Source organism: Barbus barbus (assembly GCF_936440315.1).
Source record: "Barbus barbus genome assembly, chromosome: 32".
NCBI lineage: Eukaryota > Metazoa > Chordata > Actinopteri > Cypriniformes > Cyprinidae > Barbus > Barbus barbus.
In genome coordinates, this window is record NC_136760.1 from 6246084 (window position 1) to 6270862 (window position 24779).

Genomic DNA, 24779 nt, shown 5'->3' on the forward strand with positions numbered 1-24779 from the left:
AGAAAGAAAGAAAGAAAGAAAGAAAGAAAGAAAGAAAGAAAGAAAGAAAGAAAGAAAGAAAGAAAGAAAGAAAGAAAGAAAGAAAGAAAGAAAGGAAAAACGAGAATTTTCTGTGCAAATATTTTTGATGATTAAACCAGCCATGTGCCCTTTCATGACTATAAACCTCTGGTGAATTGTGTGTATTTTAACGTCTCATAAACAGTCAGGTCTGTTTGAGGTCTCTGTAGACTCTCTGTCAAACTTGACCTTTACCAAGTGAAAAGATATGCAAATAGCCAGTCAAACCAATGTGCTGAGTTCTTTATTATTGTAAATTGGTTTAGAATCACCTGGATCCATTGAAAAAACCTGCCACTCATCTCAAAATTTCAATAATAGGATTTACTCGCTCTTTTTACTCGCTCCTTGCAACTTCCTAGGTTTCGTTTCTTTTAACCTACACTTTCATGGGTCTAAAATCTTAGTATCGGTTCACAAGCAGGATGATTATAGCAAACTACGGGATTAGTTTCACAATTGATGCACTTGCATCAGCAAGTTTATTTTAGCCTTGCCCTAAAAGCAGATAATGTTTAAAATATCCAATGGAATGAATATATTGAAGACACGTGGGATTTCTGTGCTAGGGGACTCTTCTTTTTTTTCCCTGCGGTTTAAGAACTAGATTAAAGCAGCACAAAGGTTTTAAGGTTTAAAGGTTTTTTAACTTTTAAAGGAAAATATTGAGTCATTTTTATCTCCCAGTCTGGAATATGTACATCTTAAGCGCATTAGACAGGGGGTGGTAGTGAATCTGATTGAATTATCTATTTTGTCATCTCTCTAAATTCAGCTTTACACCGGCTCATCATTTCAGTGACGTGAGATCTAGAACTTTTTCTCTCTCTCGCTCTCTTTTATCTTTAAAAAAAAAAAAAAAAAAATGTATCCTCTCTAATTCCCCAAACGTTCTTTCACTTCCTCAACCGATCATTTTATTTGTTAAATAAATAAATAAAATAAAAGTATAGAAGATTTAAAAAATGTTAAATTTGAGATGAAATCTGAATGAATAGTAAGGTAGTGATCATCTAATATCACTCCACATATAATTTTTCATTGTACGAGCATTTGAAAAAGGATACTAAAAAATTACTCATAAATAGTCAAATATAAATGTGAAAATATTGCTTTGGAACTATTATTGATATGTTGTTGTTAATGTTATTATTATTAATGCTTACTACTTATTTAATAAATACAAAATAAGTCAATATTCATGAAAATGTCATTCTGACAAGTGTTTTAGCTCTGAATTTTTAGTATAGGCATGCAACATATGATTTTTGGATTTGTTTGGAACTATTTGTGATAGTGGAGCAAAAATAGAATAATAATGTGCATAAACTGTTAGTTTCTTGTCTATCCCTATTGTCTCTTCTAAATCTATTAAAAAGTTTCTCTTTCTGATTCATCACCTCGAGGTTTGTTGCAGTGGTCTTTGGGGAAAAAAGTGAGACATGAACTCTCTCAGGAGTACAAAAGTATCAATAACTCCTTAAAAATATCCCTGAACTCAGTTGATCTCAGCTCCATTTAAGCCAGAGAGACACAAAAAAGGAATAGTTTACCCAAAAATGAAAATTTCCTGAAAATGTACTCAACCTCAGGTCATCCAAAATGTAGATGAGTGAGTATGTTTGTTTATTGGAACAGATTTGGAGAAATTTGGCATTACAGCACTTGCTCACCAATGAATCCTCAGCAGTGAATGGGTGCCGTCAGAATGAGAGTCCAAACACCTGATGAATACATCATAATCTACAAGTAATCAACAGAACTCCAGTCCATCCATTAACATCTTGTGAAGTGAAAAACTGCATGTTTGTAACAAACAAATCCATCATCAAAACGGTTTTTTTACTTCAAACTATTGCTGCTAGCTAAAACACAAGTCCTCTATCCATAATATTGCATTCTCCAGTGAAAAAATTGTCTTGTTTGAATCAGGAGAGAAATATGCACAGATCAATTACCAGATTTTAATGTGAGAGGGCAACAGGGAATGAAGTTTTATGGATTATCAAAATGAGGGTTTAAAGTTAAAATGCCTTAATGATGAATTTATTTCTAATAGCAGAGCTTTTCACTTCACAAATCAGTAATTGATGTACTGGAGACGTGTGGATTACTAGTGGATTATTGTGATGTTTTTATCAGCTGTTTGAACTCTCACTCTGACGGCACCCATTCACTACAGAGGATCCACTGAAGAGCAAGTGATGTAATGAAATTGCTCGAAATTTCTCTAGATTTGTTTCAAGCTCATCTACATTTTGGATGGCCTGAGGGTAGGTCAAGTTTTAGCAAATTTTTATTTTGGGGTGAACTATTCCTTTAAGATCAATATACCTCATATGCATAGAGTACAATGTGATATTGCCAGTCATGCTGTTGGGGATGATGAAGAGGAAATAAAATTCTGATTTAGAAAGGGAGACCCTGAGAGCAATCCCCCTAGCACAGCTCTGTTTCCCCCCTCAGTCTCGTTCAGAGAAAACATGCTTTGAATAATGAAAATAGTAGAAAGCTCTTGATTAACTCATTCTTTAGAAAATTCAGACCCTTGTAGCTGTACAGGAGCTGTTCCCATTTGAAGTTCTGGTGTTTTAGCAAGGGAAGCTGGTGTTTCCACCTGGCTTTTAACTGACTCAAACAGCAACTTGGTCAAATATTTTCCTACTGTTACCACATTTAATCTGTATTTGCAGATTTGGAGAATCTTATTAGCCCTTAAAAAGAGCTGAAATAATTTTTTTTGCTATGTCTTTGAAATGATAACATGCAATTAACAGTCTTACACATACAGTGCATGAAATGGTAAAATTGCTAATGAGCTATGAAATAATTTGGAAAAACTAAAGCTATTCTACATAACTAATTGAGACCCATAGGCCCTATAAAAATTGTAACTAAGATATTAATTCTTTCCACACTGTAAAAAGTGATAAGTTGACTTAAATTAAAAAAATTGAGGAAACCCGTTGCCTTAAAATTATCAAGTAAATAATAATTTTAAAAAATAAGTTAAGTGAACCTGACAATTTAAGTCAACTTATCACTTTTTACAGTGCACACTTTCCAAATGTATTAATGACAGAACATTCAGACAATTGTTTTGTATTACAAGTTTCCTCAGATATCCAGAACAGAAATCTGAAACTGGATAAAATTAGGTTGAAATTAAAAAAAAAATAAAACAAATTTTGACCAATGTTTTTACAAGGTTTTTGCAGAGGGGATTTTGGATATCTTTATATTAACACAAAACATGAAAAAAGACAAGTTATGGAGGCACAATAGCCTAACCTGAAAAGCAATGGTTTTGCCTGTATTGTTTTGTGCCATCATTACATTTAAATACTAAAGAGTTTTATTTTTGCACTCCAGTAAAACATCTCTTCATCTCTGAAAACCTTGTGATTAAAGACTGTGAAGCTACCAGATTAATTGTGAATCCCTTTATTTTGGCATAGCCCATGAAATCATATAAATGTCAAGGATTGTGTGAATGGACAGCTACCAAAAGGAAACTGCCATGTGACTGCATATAAATTATATCGAAATGAGAGTCTGTATCTGATTTGGTGGATTTACAAACCTTAAATTCAAAACGAAAAAGTGAGAAAATTTTAAGCAAATAATTTTGTGGATTATAAATGGATAAAGTGTACAAATAAAAAGAAAGCTCTCTTTTTGTCTTTTTAAAGACTGCCTTAGTTAACCTGTCATCAGCATATTTTCATAAGAACTGCTAAGAAGATGTGAGCACAATGATGCAATTCAAACGTAACTTTAAAAGTACAGACTGTTGCAGTTGTACGTGTTTCTGCGTGTAAACTTTTTAAAGTGAATTGTAACTATGAAAAACATCTCAACCTCTCTTGGCCAGATTAAACCTTCCATCATCCAAAAATATGAATGGTTTGGGGGCGTAGCCATCATTGCAAAAGTGGGGGGGACGGAATGTCTAGTGTTATACCTGTTTTTTTGTTGTTGTTTTTTTTCAGTTAACCGTTTTTTATTTTTAATCATACCTTTTTGCTTAATATGCTTTATGATTATATTATTATATATGATTATAAAATAGAAGGAAAGAAAGATAGAAAAAAGAAAAAGAAAGAAAGAAATACAACAGCTTGTCACTGGGACAGTACCCTTAAAAGCACATCTTTGTACCTTATTTACCCCAAAAATTTTCATAGTTGTACATTACGGTACATATTGGTATTCTAATGTACTAATATGCACCTTTTTGAGTATAAGTTACAAAGATGTCCTTATAAGGGTACTATTGTTTACATATTTCAGATTGTATTTTGTGTGTGTTGTATGTAGAGTACATGGCACACAGTAATGGATACTTGCACATTCACATACTCCTTTATTCTGTTCTGTTCTATTATACATTAGTCTGATTAGTCTATATTAAAAGCCACTCTATCAGTTCTTCTCACCTGTCACTGCGTGTCGTCCTGATTCTGTCCTAACAAACCTAGGCTGACTGTTTCTTGTTCATTCTTGACAACAGATAAAATTAGTGCAATAATGACAGAGCACCCCTAAATGAAGATCGGTCCTGTATCAGATCAGTGCTTGCATGTTTGATTGAAATACATCATGTATAGTATTGGCAGAGTTAAACATGTCACAATGCTGCAAACGCTGTAAAATCTCAGTTCAACATTATCTTTATTCTTATGTTTGTCCAGGCAGCTTTTTATTTCTCCATATAATGAACATCAAACTTGCTAATTATTCAACAAGAGCAATAGGCAGAGTCACTCAACATTGTGCAACACTATTCGAATACCACATGCCAACTTACGCTGCTTGACTTTTTCGTAAAAGAGGAGTGAAGAGTTTCTTGCCGCTTTGAACTCAACTCGACCTCCGATGAATGATGGATAGATACAGCGCGGGACCGCGGGCGCGAGCCTGGGCATGTCGTGACGTCACAAACCGAGTGACTGATTGCCATGGAAACGTAAACGTCATGTATAAATGATCTTGTCTCTTTGAATTTTAAATCCTTCTGCATTTATATACATTGCTCCATTAAAACCTCAACATGTCGAGAACACAACTGTCCAATGAAAAAGTGCGGGGGACGAATTTACTTTTTATAAAAAGTGGGGGGAACACGTCTCCCGCGTCCCCCGCGTAATCTACGCCCCTGGGTTTTCATCAGCTTCCACCTCTATTTGTTTTGTTATTGCATAATAATAAAAAATAAAAATAAAAAGCTTCCACCTCTATCACCCTCTAAAAAGGCATTTATTAGGAAAAACAAATACTGATTATGACAACGATGTAGTTTTTTGGGAATTTGAGAAATTGAGATTCATACATCATCTGGAAGCTGAATACGCTTTCTATTGATGTACGGTTTGTTAGGGTCGGACAATATTTGGCAGAGATACAACTATTTGAAAATCTGGAATCTGAGGGTGCAAAAAAATCAAAATATTGAGAAAATCGCCTTTAAAGTTGTCCAAATGAAGTTCTTAGCAATGCATATTACTAATCAAATTAAGTTTTGATATATTTGCAGTAGGAAATTTACAAAATATCTTCATGGAACATGATCTTTACTTAATATTCTAATGATTTTTGGCATAAAAGAAAAATCAATCATTTTGACCCATACAATGTATTTTTGGCTATTGCTACAAATGTAGCCCAGCGACTTAAGACTGTACTGTATATTGTATCCAAGCATTTGGAAAACGTGTTAAGTGTTTTGAAAAATGTGCATGAACACGAAGGTTCTGTTATTAGTGCAAAAAAAAAAAATTAAACTGTAAAAACCATGCAACCTGACAATCAAGAACAAAACCACCCCATCTTTATAATTTCAGAATGCCTTTATTTGTTTAGAGCTGAGATACAATGATGTTTAACATAACACATTTAAACACATGAATGAGGTTTATTTGAGGCAGGAAAACTGTAAATAGTATTTTTTTTATTACAACAGTAGCACAGATCAATCAGGCAGCATAACCTGAACCTACTAAAAGAAATCTTACTGTGACATTACTACTGGGAATGTTTTTCATTTATAACATCTCAAGTTACAAATGGTTCACATAAACCAGTTACAATTCATACAAATGTCTCATTGCTAATGTGTTTGTTATGATTGCATTGGTCCTATATGGACTTTAGAGAGTTCAGACCATTTACCATCAAACCACTTAGTTATGAATTACAGACTGCTAGTCGAATAATTACCATTAATGGTCACCAAAGCCACATTATTGGAGAGTCAAAAGACTTAAAATACAACAACTTTCCTATTGGATCCATTGCTGGGGACACCTGCACATTTTATAAAATATTCATTAGCTTCATCTCTGGGACACTGTGCTTCTTGCGACGTCACTGATCCCCTTAAACTCTCTTCGATATATATATATATATATATATATATATATATATATATATATATATATATATATATATATATATATATATATATATATATATATATATATATATATATATATATAATTCATGGCACTCTAGGATTGATATAAATGTTGTTCGGAGTAAAGGTAAGGTTTAAATAACAACACAGAAAGAGTTAATAATCAGTGCAAAGGAAGTGACTGATTAAGGAAAGAGTGACCGAGTTAGACATCTGAAAGCACAGTAAACAGTAAAGGTGCACGAATTGTCTAGTTAATTTACACATAAATAAGGGACTCTAAATGACTCCTCAAATCAGTATTAATCACTATAGCATACTTTTAATAACTAGCAGCCTAATTCTCATCCTCTATTCCTCTTAAAGCATCTGAAGTAACAGATCATGTTGAGTGGTAGAACAGAGACACCTATAGACTGTTGAGGGGAACCCTGATACAATTTGCTTTGGTACATTTAAATGATTAAAAAAAGTTGGCCAAATTTTTAAAGATTAGTGCAAACAATTGCCTAGTAATTATAATACTACTTTGTAGTTTTATAAAATACATTTTACATTTCAAACATCCACAGGGGTTATTATAGCTAACATTTTGTTGCCACTAGTAGGTTGTACCAGTGGAACTGTAAATCCTGTACTGGAAAGTCAACTATATAGACAAACTGGTCTATTGTTTTTACACCGCAGATCACTGATGGAAAATTCAAGAGACTGAAAAACTCATGACTTGAGTTTGAAAAGGCACCGAGCAGAAAATCTGGAACACCTGCTTTTATATAAATGCTATTTATATAGGCACAATGGGTGAAACTTAAGTAAACTATTATTATTATTATTATTCTAAGTCTGATACACAAGTTTCTTGACTGCTGTAATAACAAATTTTTAGATGCAGCCAGATCTACCACTGGCCGTATCCATTCATGCCATTGTCCCCTGATGGAGTGATGGTGACTGAATCGAGAAAAGGGCGGAGTGCTTGTCCAAAAGGTCTATGCAGAAGGAAAGTGCAATTCAATCCAGTTATTACTAATACTACCACTAGTGTCAACAACAACAAATTTGATTGTAAAGTTGTAAGGGCAAACTTACGTAGCGAGCACCTCAGATGGGAGGTCAGTGATGTACGAGGGAATCTTAGTTCCAGTTAAAAACTCTGCAACCTCAGAGCTAAAGGTGTTACAGTTGTGTTCAAAGATGTGGTATTTTTCAGGTCTGTAGAAAAAAAGGATGAAGTACGGGTTTGTACATGTCATTTCTGTAGTTAAAAATTATGAGAGATTTCTCAAAAACCAATGCCATACTTTGTCTTTGCATACTAAACTAGGCAAAAATGCGGTTTCCTGTTAAATGCAGAAAAAGAAAGATATACTGACCTGTAAATAGACTCCCTGAGCGAAGACAGATATTCCTGAAAAAGGTCTCGGGGAACTTCTGTGTTTCCAAGGTCCACTGTGGAATCAGGCATACCTACAATAGTACCACCCTGAAACATGACACCATTTCATAATTATGATGGGTTACAGAATAACATAGACTTTTACTTTTCAGATATCTTGAGAAACAAATGTCTCTTACCGGAGAGCAGCTCATAATGCCTCCTCCTCCAAAGAAAAACTCTTGCCCATAAATCACTATAGAGGTGTGCCTTCATTAAGTAATCCAAGAATAATACATTAAAACAAAGACCTGTTAAATTCAACTGTTTATTAAGTTTAACCAAATACAAAAAAAGAAGCATTTTCACTAGTGGCCTCAAACCTTTGGACTCCTCAGTATATTAAATTTTGCAGTATATTAAACATACTCACCATATTCCCTCGACTTGCTTTCCTGTCAATGTAGATACCGAATTGCAATCAGCGATTTCTTCACATACTTCCAAAGGTGAATTTTTATCCAGAATGTATAAAATATCTTATTTCACTTTGACTTAAGTAAGCAAAAGCCATCTCAACAACACTAAAACTTATATTTCTATTGTAGAAGCATCACCACCTCCCCTGAACAACTTTATCCGGATAGCTGCAGAACTCACCTAACATCATGGGACTCAGCTGACGGGCCAGTCCTTTTGACAGGTCATAAATGTACAACTTCACGTTGAAAGAACTTCCATCCGCCATCGCTACGGCTTTAGACAAACGTGTGTTTACAAACAAGCTAGCAAACGGAAACTTAGCTTGAGTTTCTTGCTCTGATTGAACTCGACAAAACGGACTCCGCTGTTTTTCTGGCTCACATTTCCATCATCGCATTAAACATTCACATAAGGAACACATTCATTGTAGTTTTAAATTATTTTAGGAAAATAATAAACCACGGGTTGTTGACAAATCCGCCGCAGCGTTCACGTCCGCCTAGTCAAAGTGACACAGTGATATTTTGATACCGGTTATGACCTTATGACAAATGTGCTTATTCATCTGGGACCCGACCAATGGCAGCACAGATACATCTGTCAAACATGATCTGTCTCGCCATTGGTTCTTGCCGTTCGATACTCGTCTCTGATACGCTACTGGAGCTGTCACTCAAATTGTGGCGCACTGACTGGATGCGTGCATGCGCGGTTGTAAAGACAAGGCATACAAAGTTCTATTGCTGAAAAGAAAAAGTGCATGCCTAAGCTGAAATTTAAGAAAATTTGCTTCGTTTTTCCCCAAATTTAATTGAAAGCAACCCTGAAACGATTCTTAGCGAAAGCGAAGAGTAATGGCGGAGTGGAGGGAGTACTATCAAAACGAAGACGATGAGGTTGAGGAGGACGAAGAGGATTCTGGAGGTTAGCATAGCTAACTGCACTAGCAATTGTCCTCTGTGATATAAATTGCACGCTTTGCACTCCATTAAACTTAACTTATATGAAATTAAGATGTGATTAAATAAGAAAATCTTAATTACTTTTAATTATTAGGTGATTACAAAATCAGTGGCCGCGACAGTCTGGTGTTTTTGGTTGATGCATCCAAAGAGATGTTCATCAAGGGTGAGGATGGAGAGCCATCAAATTTTGACATGACTATGCAGGCGAGTCAAACTTTACCAATTTATTCATTCATTATCTTTTAGTTTCACCAAATATTCTTGTGTTTTTCTCCAGTGCATGTCTAATAGACGTTATTCTCTGTTGTATCTAGTGTGTACGTAGTGTGTACACTAGTAAGATCATAAGCAGTGACAAAGACCTGGTCGCTTTGGTGTTCTATGGGACTGAGCAGAGCAAGAATCCAAGAAATTCCTTCAAGCATGTCTACGTCTACCACGACTTGGATTCACCTGGTGGGTAAACTAACTGTGCTTTTCAGATTGCGTATATGGTGGTGAATTTCTCTCATGTACTGATACTCTTTTCAGGATCTCAACGTGTACTGGATATTGATAAACTGCTGGGTGAGAAAGGAGCTAATTTTGCTGAAAACACCTTGGGCAGTGGGGAAACATCCCTCGGAGAAGCTCTGTGGTGCTGCTCCAACCTTTACAGTGACATCAAGTTGCGACTGTCACACAAGCGCCTTATGATCTTCACTTGCAGGGATGACCCTCACGGAGGAGACGGTGCTAAAGACAGACAGGCTCGTACAAAGGCTGCTGACCTTAAAGAGACAGGTAGGTTGAATAGAAGGGGAAAATTACAGTCTTACTGATGGGCAATTTATAACCCGTTCTGTTGTTCCTCAGGTGTGGTTATAGACTTGATGCACCTTACAAAGCCAGGAGGTTTTGATGTTTCCCTGTTCTTCTGTGACATTGTAAGCCCTCCAGAAGATGAAAGCGAGCTTGGCCTCCAGATTGAGCCCTGCAGGAAACTCGAGGACTTGCAGAAGAGGGTCAGAGCTAAAGAGTTAAAGAAAAGATCTCAAAGCCGGTAAATGCACTGACCATGTCAAATCATTCACCAGATTGCTTGTCCTACAGCAGGTGATATTTTTCTGTAGTGTTTGTAATTGGATTTTAATTCAATTTGCTTTAATGCAAAGAAAAAGACAAACATGTTGATGATCATTTTTCAAGTCCCTATGGTCATCAGTTCATTTCTTTCCTATTGTGATGTAAATAAAAAATAAAAAAATAATGCAGGATTTGTCCATCAAGAATTGATGCTAAATTTCCCAGATGATATAGAATGACATCTACCAATACTTTAGTTTTGTCTAATACTGTGATCTATACAGGGAACCTCTCATTGTGTGCATTACTACACTGAACAAAATTATAAACGCAACACTTTTGTATTTGCCCCCATTTTTCATGAGCTGAACTCAAAGATCTAAGACTTTTTCTATGTACACAAAAGGCCTATTTCTCTCAAATATTGTTCACAAATCTGTCAAAATCTGTGTTAGTGAGCACTTCTCCTTTGCAGAGATAATCCATCCACCGAAAACCAGTCAGTATCTGGTGTGACCACCATTTTCCTCACGCAGTGCAACACATCTCCTTCGCATAGAGCTGATTAGGTTGTCCACTCCTCTTCAATGGCTGTGCGAAGTTGCTGGATATTGGCAGGAACTGGAACATGCTGTCGTATACGCCGATCCAGAGCATCCCAAACATGCTCAATGGGTGACATGTCCGGTGAGTATGCTGGCCATGCAGAACTGGGATGTTTTCAGCTTCCAGGAATTGTGAACAGATCCTTGCAACATGGGGCCGTGCATTATCATGCTGCAACATGAGGTGATGGTCGTGGATGAATGGCACAACAATGGGCCTCAGGATCTCGTCACGGTATCTCTGTGCATTCAAAATGCAATCAATAAAATGCACCTGTGTTCGTTGTCCAATACATACGACTGCCCATACCACAACCCCACCGCCACCATGGGCCACTCGATCCACAACGTTGACATCAGCAAACCGCTCACCCAATCGACACCTTACACGCTGTCTGCCATCTGCCCTGTACAGTGAAAACCGGGATTCATCCGTGAAGAGAACACCTCTCCAAAGTGCCAAACGCCATCGAACGTGAGCATTTGCCCATTCAAGTCGGTTACGACGACGAACTGCAGTCAGGTCGAGACCCCGATGAGGACGACGAGCATGCAGATGAGCTTCTCTGAGACGGTTTCTGACAGTTTGTGCAGAAATTCTTTGGTTATGCAAACCGATTGTTGCAGCAGCTGTCCGGGTGGCTGGTCTCAGACGATCTTGGAGGTGAAGATGCAGGATGTGGAGGTCCTGGGCTGGTGTGGGTACACGTGGTCTACGGTTGTGAGGCCGGTTGAATGTATTGCCAAATTCTCTGAAACTCCTTTGGAGATGGTTTATGGTAGAGAAATTAACATTCAATTCACAGGCAGCAGCTCTGGTGGACATTCCTGCAGTCAGCATGCCAATTGCACGCTCCCTAAAAACTTGTGGCATTGTGCTGTATGATAAAACTGCACATTTTAGAGTGGCCTTTTATTGTGGCCAGCCTAAGGCACATCTGTGCAATAATCATGCTGTCTAATCAGCATCTTGATATGCCACACCTGTGAGCTGGATGGACTAACACTGATTTAGACAGATTTTTTTAACAATATTTGAGAGAAATAGGCCTTTTGTGTACATAGAAAAAGTCTTAGATGTTTGAGTTCAGCTCATGAAAAATGGGGGCAAAAACAAAAGTGTTGCGTTTATAATTTTGTTCAGTGTATAATATGAGTTTAAAATTAAAAACAGAACCCAAACCTTTACATTAAACTTCTAGTTAAATGTACAGCGCTCTCTCAATACCACGACTGAGGTGCCCTTGAGCAAGGCACCAAACCCCCAACTGCTCCCTGGGCGCCGCAGCATAAATGGCTGCCCACTGCTCCGAGTGTGTGTTCACGGTGTGTGTGTGTTCACTGCTGTGTGTGTGTGTGCACGTTGGATGGGTTAAATGCAGAGCATGAATTCCGAGTATGGGCCACCATACTTGGCCGTATGTCACTTCACTTCTTCACTTCCAACTAGGACACTTTATAAAGTTACTGAGGTAAATGCAATGTTAAGTGACATTGTTCATAAGCTATTTATTAATATCTTTCTCTGGTTGAAACACTGATTGAGACATTTTCTACACACAAGTTGCACATTTTCCACGTTTTTCCACCCCTTTTGATTTACAGGATATAATCGGCCCTGATTGTCAGCTGTTTTTAAACAATCAGTGCATCCCTATTAAAAATAGTTGTTTTTTTAACATTGGGTTTTGCAATATTTATGCAAAGTTTCACTTTACTTGACCATATGTAAAAATTGCAAAATATAGTTTCTGGATCAGAATAGTTCCAGAATGCAATTCTTAGAGTTATATATACTTTTTAATTGTGTTCAAGGTTAACATTCTCTCTCGGAGAAGGTGTCAATCTGGCAGTCGGCGTATATGTGTTGGCCAGGACTGCCATCAAACCTTCTGCTGTCAAGCTTCACAGAGATACTAACGAACCAGTGCGCACCAAAACCCGTTACTTCCATGCCCATAATGGGGGGATACTTTTGCCAAATGATATGAAGAGGGCACAGGTAATCAGAATCAACACTATCACAAAGCTTTACTGTAATTTGCTCGTTGTGTCCCTTTTATCTAAAAGTTACCATATTTTCTTATACAAAATTTACTACTTTCCATTAAGGTTTATGGGAAGAAACAGATTGTGATGGAAAAGGATGAGGTGGATGAGATTAAGAAGTTTGATGATCCAGGTTTGGTTCTGATTGGGTTTAAGCCCATGGACCGTCTCAAACTGCACCATCATATACGGCCCGCTCTCTTCATACACCCTGAGGAAGAGCAGATATCAGGCAGGTCTTCATTTGCTGATTTCTTGAGCCTAAGCACCTCTTTCAGTTCAATCCAGTTGTTTTATTAATTGATGTTTTGCTCATTTTGGAAAGCTGATGTGCAGTTCTTTATTTTTTCTGTTGGTTACCATAGGAAGCTCCTGTATGTTTACAGCTCTGCTTTTGAAGTGCAGTGAAAAAAATGTATTTGCATTGTGCAGATACATCCCTCGTCGTAACACTCCACCTCGGTTTGTGGCACTAGTTCCCCAGAGAGAAGAACTGGATCAGAGTCAAACCCAGGCAACACCTCCAGGTAACTGCAAGACTGAACAATTTTCATTTACACTGAACATTACTTTCATCTGTATGGCTAATTGCTCTTTCAAATAGTAATATTAAGTTGTGGGATCCTATATTTTAGGCTTCCATGTGATATTTCTTCCCTTTGCTGATGACATACGCACTGTGGATGCTCACGTGGGTCCCACAGCCTCTGATGAGCAGGTGGACAAGATGAAAGAGATTGTGCACAAGCTCCGTTTTAAATACAAGTGTGTGGTTTTCTACAAGTTGTACCCAGTGCATTCTTCAGTCATGTACTCGTAGTTAATTCGTACTGTAAATAAAGTATAAAACCAAGATGGCGCCGAGCATGGCAGCCGTGTCGCGAGCTCCAAGAAAACACGTGCTGTGGTGATGTGACAATAAAAGTGATTTGATTTGATTTGATTTGATTAAATCTTATGTTTTTCTAGGAGCGATGCATTTGAAAACCCAGTGCTCCAGCAGCACTACAGGAACCTGGAGGCTTTGGCTCTGAATATGCTTGAACCCGAGCCCATTGAGGATTTAACAAGTATTTCTTGAGATCTGAAATGTTTTTAATGGATAATGCTATTTTTAATTTGATTACTGTCTCACACTCTGTGTTCCCTCAGTGCCCAAGGTACAAATGATGGATGTTCGTCTTGGACCACTGGCTCAAGAGTTCAAAGATTTAGTCTATCCTCCTGATTATAACCCAGAAGGGAAGCCTGCGGTTAAACGCAAACCTGGTGAGATTTTAAATGGTCTTACATTAATGTAAAGCATGAGTCAGGGATGTAAGTTTCTGTATTCAAGCTGATGAAAAAAAACGCTGCATTTTCAAATACATTTATTTATTGTATAGATAGTTTCCGACAGCACTGCACAAGCTAGCGGCACCATCAAACCACTCTGTGCAGAACACCCTTAGAATCTCAGCCAGGGTCCACAATTAACAAATCATTGTTGGCAAACAAATGAAATGGTGATAGTTGCCAGCTGGCCACTGCATGTTTCAAAATGAAGTGTGGCACTGTGTTAATTTACACGCGAGCAGCCCATGATCCAGTGATTTAATGTCTCTGAGAGGCTCCACATGAATTCCATTACTGCAAGTGCTGGGCCACTTATAATGTGCGTTTGAAAATGCAGCACGTGACAACCATATTCGCAAAATTGTATTGACAATCATTTATAAATCTGTCAGTAAAAAAGAGGCTCTAGAGCAGGGATAGGCAATGTCAGTCCTGGAGTGCCGATGTCCGATGCTGAGTTTAGCTCCAACTCTGAAAAAAAACTCACCTGCCTGTAGCCTGGAGCTAAACTCTGGTGGCGCTAGGCCGGGGCTTGACGGGGCTATAGCCCCATCAGAAACTTACTTAGCCCCGGCACGACCTCCCCAAGGATTTCCAAATGATTTTCCTGTTTTTTAACTCTCGGTGTCATTCTCATTAACATTGAAAAATAAACATTAAATACCTAAAAAAAAGTGTCTAATATGTGGCCTGTAAACAATTGATATTATGGGGGTGGGGTCAAGCAACGTGCAAACTTTGCGCAAGGCGGTGAACATCAGTCAATTCACTATAGAGAAAGTGAAAGTAAAAAAAATGACAGCTGACGCTGCATTAACGGTGCTTATTCTGTCTGAGACAACAAGAGACAAATCTACTCTAACATATGGTGATAAAGGTATATAACTGTCTTAAATGATTCCCTTAATATTACTTTTGTGGCTCGTATAGTGAAAAACATGAGAAGAAACGTATTTCGCGTTAAACAGGTTGTTTTTGAAAATCAGTGCCTGAAATAACGCTGCTCTGAATTTTCACTGATGACTGCAGTGTTAATAATTTTAATTATAGGCCTATAATTCATTGTATAAATTTATAGACCCGTTTAAAAAAAATCTTTTTAAAAACATTTTCAATGAGTAATCAAATACCCTATTTTAAAAGGGTAGTCATGGCCTAATGGACAGAGTCAGACTTGTAACCCAAAGGTTGCGGGTTCGAGTCTCAGGTCCGGCAGGGATTGTCGGTGGGGGGAGTGAATGTCCAGCACTCTCTTCCAACTTCAATACCTCTGAGGTGAGACCCTTGAGCAAGGCACCAAACCCCCAACTGCTTCCCGGGCGCCGCAGCATTGGTTTGGCCACTGCACTGGGTGTGTTCACAGTGTCTGTGTGTGTGTTTGTTCACTTCTCACTGCTGTGTGTTTGCACTTGGATGGGTTAAAAGCAGAGCACAAATTCCAAGTATGGGTCACGTCCTTTAAATGCTAAATCTTCTTAATATTGCTCATTTTTTATCTCTTCTATCCATGCACGGGGAGGTTATCACACGCAATGTGTGCCCGTGTGGAAATAGTTTTATGAATTATTTAAAAAAAAAATGTTTTTATTGAATTGAAAAAAGAAAAAATCCCAACTTTCTCTCTTTTCTTTATTCGTTTATAAATTATATTTCTTTGTAAGTGTCGTATTTGGCAGTTGGCATCTAGTATATGACTAATAACAGTGGCATATGAGAAGTTTAATACCACAGGAAAAAAAGTTAAATATGCCTTTTTCGAAGCTGCTGTGTATAAAAAAAATGATAGCTAAAGTCTAGGCGTTCATCTTTCTCTCAATTGAATTAGTTTTTTAGCACCCCCTCTGAACTGTTAAGCCCCCCCTTAGCACCCCCAACAAAAAAATCCTGGAGCCACCATTGTCTACAGCACAGCAGCACTCCAGGACCGACGTTGCCTACCCCTGCTCTAGAGTCTCTACTGTAATTTTACTGATCTGTAAAATAACAAATGATCATGAAATATCAACTACTCATATCATGATACTTATTTTACAGTGCAATAGTATTATTGCAGCAGTAATGTATTTATTTGATTTATTCTAATTATAAAATTAATAATAATTATGTTGTCATATTGAGTGGAATTTGTTTTGTCCTTTTAACATGCCCAATACATAATAATACTATGGGATACGGCAAAGACATAGCAGCATGGTTCAGTATGCAATGGAAATTACTTCTAACTTCTGTAGATTGGCTGTCCTGTTTTAGTCACCGTGCCACTACATTCAGAAATGTTCGAAGTTGACAGTAACATAATGTTAACTTGAGTTTTCTCTTTCTTCTTGCCCAGCTGAATCTGGTGGTGGTGGTGCTGAAAAGAAGCCAAAAGTTGAGATGCCCGAGGATGAGCTGAAAAACCATGTGGAAAAAGGCACCTTGGGAAAACTGACAGTGCCTGTGCTAAAAGATGCATGCAAGCAGTTTGGAATACGTACAACAGGAACCAAGAAACAGGAGCTTATAGATGCCCTGACCATGCACTTCTCCAAATAAAAGTTCTTAAGGCCTTGCCCATATTTGGAGGGGTGGGGGGGGGACCTTGACGCCTTACATTACATACTTGTTCATAGAATAAATACAGAAAGATTTGTATTTCTGCTCATTCTAAATGACTTTCCTGTCTAACAGCAAAATTCCATTCAGCATTGTGATTGTTGTCATAACGGATGTAATAAAAGCTTGAATTTTGTAATTTTGACTAGCATTTAATGTCCTTATTTCACCTTATATTCTTATTCTTTTCTTAAGCCTCACCAGCATTGGCATGATTTAATACAGGGGCGTAGATTACGCGGGGGACGTGTCCCCCCCACTTTTTATAAAAAGTAAATTCGTCCCCCGCACTTTTTCATCGGACAGTTGTGTTCTCGACATGTTGAGGTTTTAATGGAGCAATGTATATAAATGCAGAATGATTTAAAATTCAAAGAGACAAGATAATTTATATATGACGTTTACGTTTCCATGGCAATCAGTCACTCGGTTTATGACGTCACGACATGCCCAGGCTCGCGCCCGCGGTCCCGCGCTGTATCATTCATTAGAGGTCGAGATGAGTTCAAAGCGGCAAGAAATTGCTCTTGTTAAATAATTAGCAAGTTTTGATGTTCATTATATGGAGAAATAAAAAGCTGCCTGGACAAACATGCACTTATTTATTTTCAGTGTATTTTTCCGTAACTCTTTTGTAACGTCTTTTATTTTAACTTATATGTATGTTATCAGAACCCTTCAAATAAGAATAAAGATAATGTTGAACTGAGATTTTACAGCGTTTGCAGCATTGTGACACTCTGCCAATTCTACATGATGTATTTCAATCAAGTATGCAAGCACTAATCTGATACAGGATCGATCTTCATTTAGGGGTGCTCTGTCATTATTGCACTAATTTGACGTTTTTATGTGTTGTCAAGAATGAGCAAGAAACAGTCAGTCTAGGTTTGTTAGGACAGAATCAGGACGACACACAGTGACAGGTGAGAAGAGTGGCTTTTAACACCTGGCTGTTTTTACATTTTATAACGTCTATAATACACAAGCGTTTGTAGGATTATATATGGACCAATCATAAAAAACACATAATTAGTCAAATATAGAAAAATAAAAAATAACATTAGTATGATGAACAACTTCTCAGCTATCATTTTTAACTACAGTATGCAATTAATAGCTTGCATATTGGTTGTTTATTAGTACTTAAGCACATATTAATTCTGTATTCTTCATGACCATATTCTGCATCCCATAATTATACCTAATACCTAAACTTAACAACTACAACGACTACCTTACAAGCTATTAATAAGCAGTAAATTAAGAGTGTATTGAGGCAAAGATCATAGTTAATAGTGAATATGTGTTTATCATTCTAAAGTGTTAAAAATAATTTAGGATACAAATGATTGGTTATTGTCCAGCAGTGTACTTAATTAGTTATTTTCTTCTGTATGTCACTATTTCCTGTATGTACATGTTTCAAACACTACTTTATTTGCTATAGACAGAGGCAGAAGTGAATAGATGAGAGTGAATGAGGCAGAAAGTTTCAGTGAGGCTTCAGAGGTAAAGATTATTTACAGCATTGTCTATGATAAGATATTTCTTTTAACATAGACTAATCAGACTAATGTATAATAGAACAGAACAGAATAAACAAGTATGTGAATGTGCAAGTATCCATTACTGTGTGTCATGTACTGTGCATACAACACACAAAATACAATTAGAAATATGTAAACAATAGTACCCTTATAAGGACATCTTTGTAACTTATACTCAAAAAGGTGCATATTAATACATTAGAGTAACTTTTTGGGGTAAATAAGGTACAAAGATGTGCTTTTAAGGGTACTGTCCCAGTGACAAGCTGTTGTATTTCTTTCTTCCTTTTTCTTTTTTCTCTCTTTCTTTCCTTCTATTTTATAATCATATAATAATATAATCATAAAGCATATTAAGCGAAAAGGTATGATTAAAAATAAAACCTGTCAATTAGACAAGGGTTAACTGAAAAAAACAACAACAAAAAAACAGGTATAACACTAGACATTCCGTCCCCCCCACTTTTGAAATGATGGCTACGCCCCTGATTTAATACAAGACAGTAAATGAGGAAATTTAATCAAACATCTTGATCTTTAAACACTTTGGTTTAACTTGAATTAATATGGATTTTTTTCTTAATGTTGTCCATTGATACTTTGGTCATCTAGATGACAGAATTTATGCCTGATAAATTGAACACCTATCCTAAATATAATTCAACAAATCCATGTTTAGTAAACATTTAATATTCTCACAGCGACTTCAAATCTATTTTAAATCCATCCCACTGATTTTAATTTAAAAATAGTGGGGAGAAAAATACAGATTCCATCTCCAGCCTAGGCATGAGAAAATATCTGATACTTTATTATTTTGTTATACAACTAATAAACAGTTTACTAATTTGTGTGTTTCTATAACACCTGGAATGAAGTAATCGGGCATTGTCATTTGTATTCACATTAGCAAGAAATGAAAACAAACAGAAGGATGACTACTCATTTTCCACAGATTTTTGAAATTACAGCAGATCTAAATGTATGTCTTCATTTTATTTTCTTCTAAACCAATAAAGCAGAACTAGAGAGCTGTTTATACAGCCCCTACACAAACCAAAAAAAACTATTATCAGGGGGGAAAAAAAGGAAAATGAATGTCTCCAAAAAGAAATAGGAAGTCTCTTATTAATTTCCTAACGTGGGGCATGTGGGCGACCGAGACGTGTTTGACAGTCCCATGGGATGCAACCTGCTCGTGACGCAAGCCAGCGGAAAGCCAATGACGTTTTGCGCATGCTCACGTTGAGCCAGAGAAAGCTGCAAGGAAAAAGTACAAGAGACAAAGGAATAAACAACTCAAGGAGTGGACGCGAGAAAGCCAAGTTAGAGGAACGAAAGCTGCCCAGCCTGTAACATATCGTTTGCCGACAGAGGTAAGTGCTAGGAAGGAGTACACTGACACTTTGAAAGGTGTTATTTTGTCCGTTGCTATCAAACGAGTAGCACGTAGCCAGAGTGTCAAATTGGTCTGATTGAACGCAGTAGTTCAGAAGCCCAAACAAAAATACGGCATGCCTTAAGTTATCTTATTAAACTTGTGTACGAAGTGTTCTATATCGTTTCTGTCCGTGAATAAGTCATAAACACCCATCCAGTCAGCTGGCAGGAAGTTTTGTACAGCCATTCCCAGTGTAGTCATCCTGGGTACAACTGCACATTAGCCTTATAGGTGTCAAAAGGGTTCGTGTTTAGACTTGCCACTCGGTTAAACGTTAATTGATGTTCAGGGTTGAAGCATTTGCTGTTCTGTTTTAATTATCAGATTTATGATCACTCCCTTGTTGTTTGTTTTCGACTCTAAAGCCAAGGTTATCTCTGAGGTTCTCACGGAGGTCTACTATGGCAGTTGCCAGGGTCCTGCACTGCTGACCCATTTAACGTTAGTCCCAGCCAGCTGTATAAGTTATGCTGTAAGTCTTTTCCACCCTGATGTCGGCCAAAATGGAAAGAACTGCTCTGCCCTAGTGGTTACTATGGTGCTTGGCAAGTCTTTGTGCAAAAACAACATGAAGAGCACAGAAAGAGGACATGATCGAATCTGCTTCTGAGAAGATCCACCGGATTCCATTTGTGTTTTTTTTGTTTCTTGTTCTTTTCACTGATTCACTGCAAGGTGCGCTGGCTCACCTTTCACTCCAGTAGCTACCTCCCCTCCCCTTGCCTCTCATCCCAAGCAGCTGAGAGGTTGCTGTGGAGATGATATTGGTGACATAGCAGCAGGAATGGGGAGTACTCCATGTTCTGGTAAGGGGAGGGGGGTCGGGGGGTTTCAGGAGCTGGGCTGTATGCCATGGAAGGTCAGCAAGCAGAAAGGAGAAGCCGTCAGTGGACGCGGGTCCGAGCTGGAGGATAGGCCAAATGTTGGAACGCCCCCCACCTCGTCACAACCTCCTGCCATTTATCATGAAAAGCAGCATCGGGAGCTGTGCGCTCTGCACGCCCTAAACAATGTCTTCCAGGACGGAGCGGCCTTCAGCCGTGATGCACTTCAGGACATCTACCAGAGGTCAGTGCTAAGATTAAGTGTTGTTACTGAGGTGATCTAATTTGGGATTTTTTTTGGGCACACTTCTGCTTTATCTTTCTTTTTCAGGCTCTCCCCTAGCACTTTGGTAACGCCTCACAAAAAAAACATGCTGGGAAATGGCAACTATGATGTGAACGTCATCATGGCTGCATTGCAGACACGTGGGTTTGAGGCTGTTTGGTGGGACAAGAGAAGGTATTTGATCATGCTGTTTTAAAGCCTTCAGAAATATAGTTCAAAACGTGGCAAAATCTCTTTTTGAATTCATGTTTGTTTCATATGGTTTTTAAAAAATTTACATATCTTAAATTCAGCATGAAACAGAAATTACATAAGTTTCTTTTATATTGTTAAGTGTAGCCAAGTAAAACTGTAAACTGAAAGGAGGGATTTGATTTTGTCCACTGGAAATTGATTGGATCGTTTGATCCTTTTCGTTTGCAAATTGCTGCAGTTTCATGAGTGACAGGTCACTGGATGGGATGGATTACTGTCCCGTCCTCACACTGGTGCACGTCATCAGAGATGAGATGGCTTTGCAAGGGAGAGGGAGAATTTTTGTTTTTGATTGAACATTACAGGGGCACATGAATACAAAAAAAAAATGGATGTATCATTTATAATGAACACGGCAATATAAAAATAGTATTGTGAATTTTGAGTTTATGGTGACTTTAATCACTTTTCAAAAAAATGTCAACAAATATTTTTCAAGATTGTTTTAGGATTAGTTTTTTAAATGTCTTGAAGCATTAATTATAAATATTTCATTTTTGGTCACAGCACATGATATTTTATGTCATGATATTTTATGGCCTGCTTTGTGATAGAAGGTCAAGTTATTTGATATTTTAAGAAACTTATTGACCATAACACACAGTCATGAGGCTCTGCCAGGTTCCTCTTTATGATATAATTTCCTGTTTCATGCACCACATGACTTGTCTCAGGCAAACAGAAAGTTTTAAGATGTTAAAGAGAATAAAATTATTCCTTTTTAACACCAAGACTGTGGTATACATTTTATGAACAAAATATAGGAAAATACAGGGATAGTCCACCCTAAAATGAAATGCATACAGGTCATTCCAAACCTCTACGTGTTTCTTTCATCTGCAGAATGCAAATTAAGATATTTGTAACATTTTGGTAAGCAACCAGTTTTGGTTCCCAAACTTTCCCCATTCACTTCCATCGTATAGACTAGAAATACAATAAAAGACAATGGGAACTGAAACTGTTTGGTTACCAGCATTCTGTAAAATATCTTCTTTTATGCTCCACAGAAGAAAGTCATACAAGTTTGGTCAGTGTCAGTAAATGAAGGAATTTTTCATTTTTAGGTGGGCTATCCTTTTAGTTTTATTATATTTTCATATTTTTTAATTTTATAATTTTCAGAAATTAAAAACCTATTTAGCATAGAAGAGGTGTATTCAAGCATTGTATGAATTGCATTCATTTTTTTTTTTTTTTGCTTTTTTTATTTAATAAATGAAAACAGATGTGACTTTTTTTGTATTTTTCCTATGCTCATGCTATAGGGATGTGGGCAGTATTGCACTGCTAAACGTCACTGGATTCATCTTGAATGTGCCATCCAATCTGCGCTGGGGACCATTGCGACTGCCCCTCAAGCGGCAACACTGGATTGGAGTTCGAGAAGTGGGAGGAGTCTACTATAATTTGGACTCCAAACTGCGCAGTCCTCATGTTATCGGAACAGCTGATGAACTGAGGTAAGTGCGAAATGCTATAGGGAAAACTAACAGTCTGTTTCAATGCCAAGCTTTTTTTTCCCCTCTAGCTATCGTTCTGATTGTTTCACAGGAAGTTTTTGCATCACCAGCTTCGAGGGAAGAGCTGTGAACTCCTATTGGTTGTGCCAGAGGAGGTGGAAGTCCACCAGACGTGGAGGTCTGATAACTGATGAATGTTTTGGATTATTTTTTTTTGGTTGTTTTTTGTTTTTGTTTTGGAGGTTTCTCAAATTCATGCTCAGGAGGGAAATGTGAGGTTCAGTCAGGGACCCATTTAAAGAGCAAATGGACTTGCACTCAACTAGTCACGAAAGCACACTGCTCAGACTTGTTTACACACTCTCACACACCGCTGGACTCTTGCCATGGAGACTGAAGCAGCAAGGGACACACACACACAGGGTTATCACAAGACAACAAAACACTACGCAGAGAATTTTGTTTGGTATTTGGGATTCTGATGCATTTTTTTATACATTGTTTCTTTTACTTTGTACTGTTTTCTGACTTGAAAGTGAGGGGTTATGGAATTATTAGTGATGTGTTCTCCTCGTGCATCACCTGTCAACCTCACCACTTCTCTCTTTCCATGTGATTTCCTGTGCATCCATGTGATCGTCTGAACTGTCTGCCACACCTTACAGGTCACCGAAAAAGGTATTTGTTTGACCAACTGGATTTTAACACAGGGGTGCATATGTACTTATTTAGTGCATGTACTTGAAGATTTAGAGAAGGAACACCAGTAGCCCCTGCTTAACCGTTTTTTACATATTTAATGGCATAGTGACAGATGATATGTTTCCTGTGTATCACAGTACAGCATGGCACCACAGTAATTGGATGTTTTGTGTTAGTTTCCTACAACATATGTTACCGAAACGGTCACTTGTTAATCTCTTACCTTAAATGGTTGCTCTGGACACCCTCTTTTTGATAAACAGTTAAGGTTAGACTTGTTGAATCCTAGACTACATGTAGGAAAATAAAACAGGCGAGTGTTGGTAGTGTAAAAAAAAAAAAGTTCAATTGCCAAAAACTGTTGTTAATTGAAACGGTTGTATGTACTTTTTAAATGGCAAATGCTGAAATAAGAGTTGGAAAGATTGAGGTCTCTGAAATCTTGCAAAGTTTATTAATCTTTGATTGATATTGGATTAACATGGCCTTAAACTGTTTACAGAGGGAGCAGATTTACACAAAGGGAAGTCTAATAATGCATCTCAGGTTATCTTCAGATCTGACTTGATTAAATTTCACTTGTTAAACACGATCTTCAACATATGATGGAAAACACTTCAAAAAGATTATAGACACTCGAATCAGATACTACAACTTAAAAGGAACATTCCACATGTCCAGACACAGGGTGCTTTGTAATACTGTAGAGATGAGTAGATTCCTTTGCCATGACAATCTAAATCCCCACAACCCATTTTTCAGGGGGACGGGGACAACATGTGCTCATGCCATTGTTTTCCATTTAAATAAAATGCTTATGATGGCACTTTATGTATGATGTAATATGTGCTGTGACATCATTAAAAATGTCTTTGTATGTATACAGTATGGCGCTGCTTTTCTATATTGTTCATGTAATTCACACCAGGGGTTTTCATTATTCTAGATGCTACGGACCACCAAATGTGCGAAGGAACCCTATCCTAAATTAAAGAGCAGATACAGTGGGTACAGAAAGTATTCAGACCCCCTTAAATGTTTCACTCTTTGTTATATTGCAGCCATTTGCTAAAATCATTTAAGTTCATTTTTTTTTCCTCATTAATGTACACACAGCATCCCATATTGACAGAAAAACACAGAATTGTTGACATTTTTGCAGATTTATTAAAAAAGAAATATCACATGGTCCTAAGTATTCAGACCCTTTGCTGTGACACTCATATATTTAACTCAGGTGCTGTCCATTTCTTCGGATCATCCTTGAGATGGTTCTACACCTTCATTTGAGTCCAGCTGTGTTTGATT

General features: G+C 37.5%; 3 protein-coding genes across 5 annotated transcripts; 2 read left to right on the top strand and 1 right to left on the bottom strand.

Annotated features, from left to right (window-relative positions):
- Window positions 1-6541: 6541 nt before the first annotated feature.
- Window positions 6542-8839, bottom strand: LOC306852233 (desumoylating isopeptidase 1-like). Its single transcript, XM_079388942.1, has 6 exons — window positions 8514-8839; window positions 8287-8308; window positions 8054-8123; window positions 7852-7961; window positions 7568-7690; window positions 6542-7467 (listed from the first exon to the last, which is right to left on the bottom strand). The coding sequence occupies exons 1-6, from the start codon at window positions 8599-8601 to the stop codon at window positions 7377-7379; spliced, it is 504 nt and encodes a 167-aa protein (XP_079245068.1). The 5' UTR covers window positions 8602-8839; the 3' UTR covers window positions 6542-7376.
- A 156-nt stretch (window positions 8840-8995) lies between these two features.
- On the top strand, window positions 8996-17093 carry LOC306851889 (X-ray repair cross-complementing protein 6-like). 3 transcript variants are annotated; one of them, XM_079388378.1, is made up of 12 exons: window positions 8996-9260; window positions 9393-9505; window positions 9616-9757; window positions 9833-10084; window positions 10157-10343; window positions 12787-12973; window positions 13084-13252; window positions 13386-13547; window positions 13656-13785; window positions 13990-14090; window positions 14173-14289; window positions 16688-17093. In XM_079388378.1, the coding sequence occupies exons 1-12, from the start codon at window positions 9191-9193 to the stop codon at window positions 16888-16890; spliced, it is 1833 nt and encodes a 610-aa protein (XP_079244504.1). In that variant the 5' UTR covers window positions 8996-9190; the 3' UTR covers window positions 16891-17093. The 3 variants fall into 3 exon arrangements, with proteins under 3 accessions (XP_079244504.1, XP_079244505.1, XP_079244506.1); XM_079388379.1 differs by having other exon boundaries at window positions 9005-9260; window positions 13084-13256; window positions 13390-13547; XM_079388380.1 differs by having other exon boundaries at window positions 9005-9260; window positions 13084-13256; window positions 13453-13547.
- Window positions 17094-19724: 2631 nt separating this feature from the next.
- Window positions 19725-24633, top strand: LOC306852148 (josephin-1-like). Its single transcript, XM_079388811.1, has 6 exons — window positions 19725-19876; window positions 20307-21009; window positions 21097-21225; window positions 22575-22769; window positions 22861-22947; window positions 23435-24633. The coding sequence occupies exons 2-6, from the start codon at window positions 20726-20728 to the stop codon at window positions 23457-23459; spliced, it is 720 nt and encodes a 239-aa protein (XP_079244937.1). The 5' UTR covers window positions 19725-19876; window positions 20307-20725; the 3' UTR covers window positions 23460-24633.
- The last annotated feature ends 146 nt before the right edge of the window (window positions 24634-24779 follow it).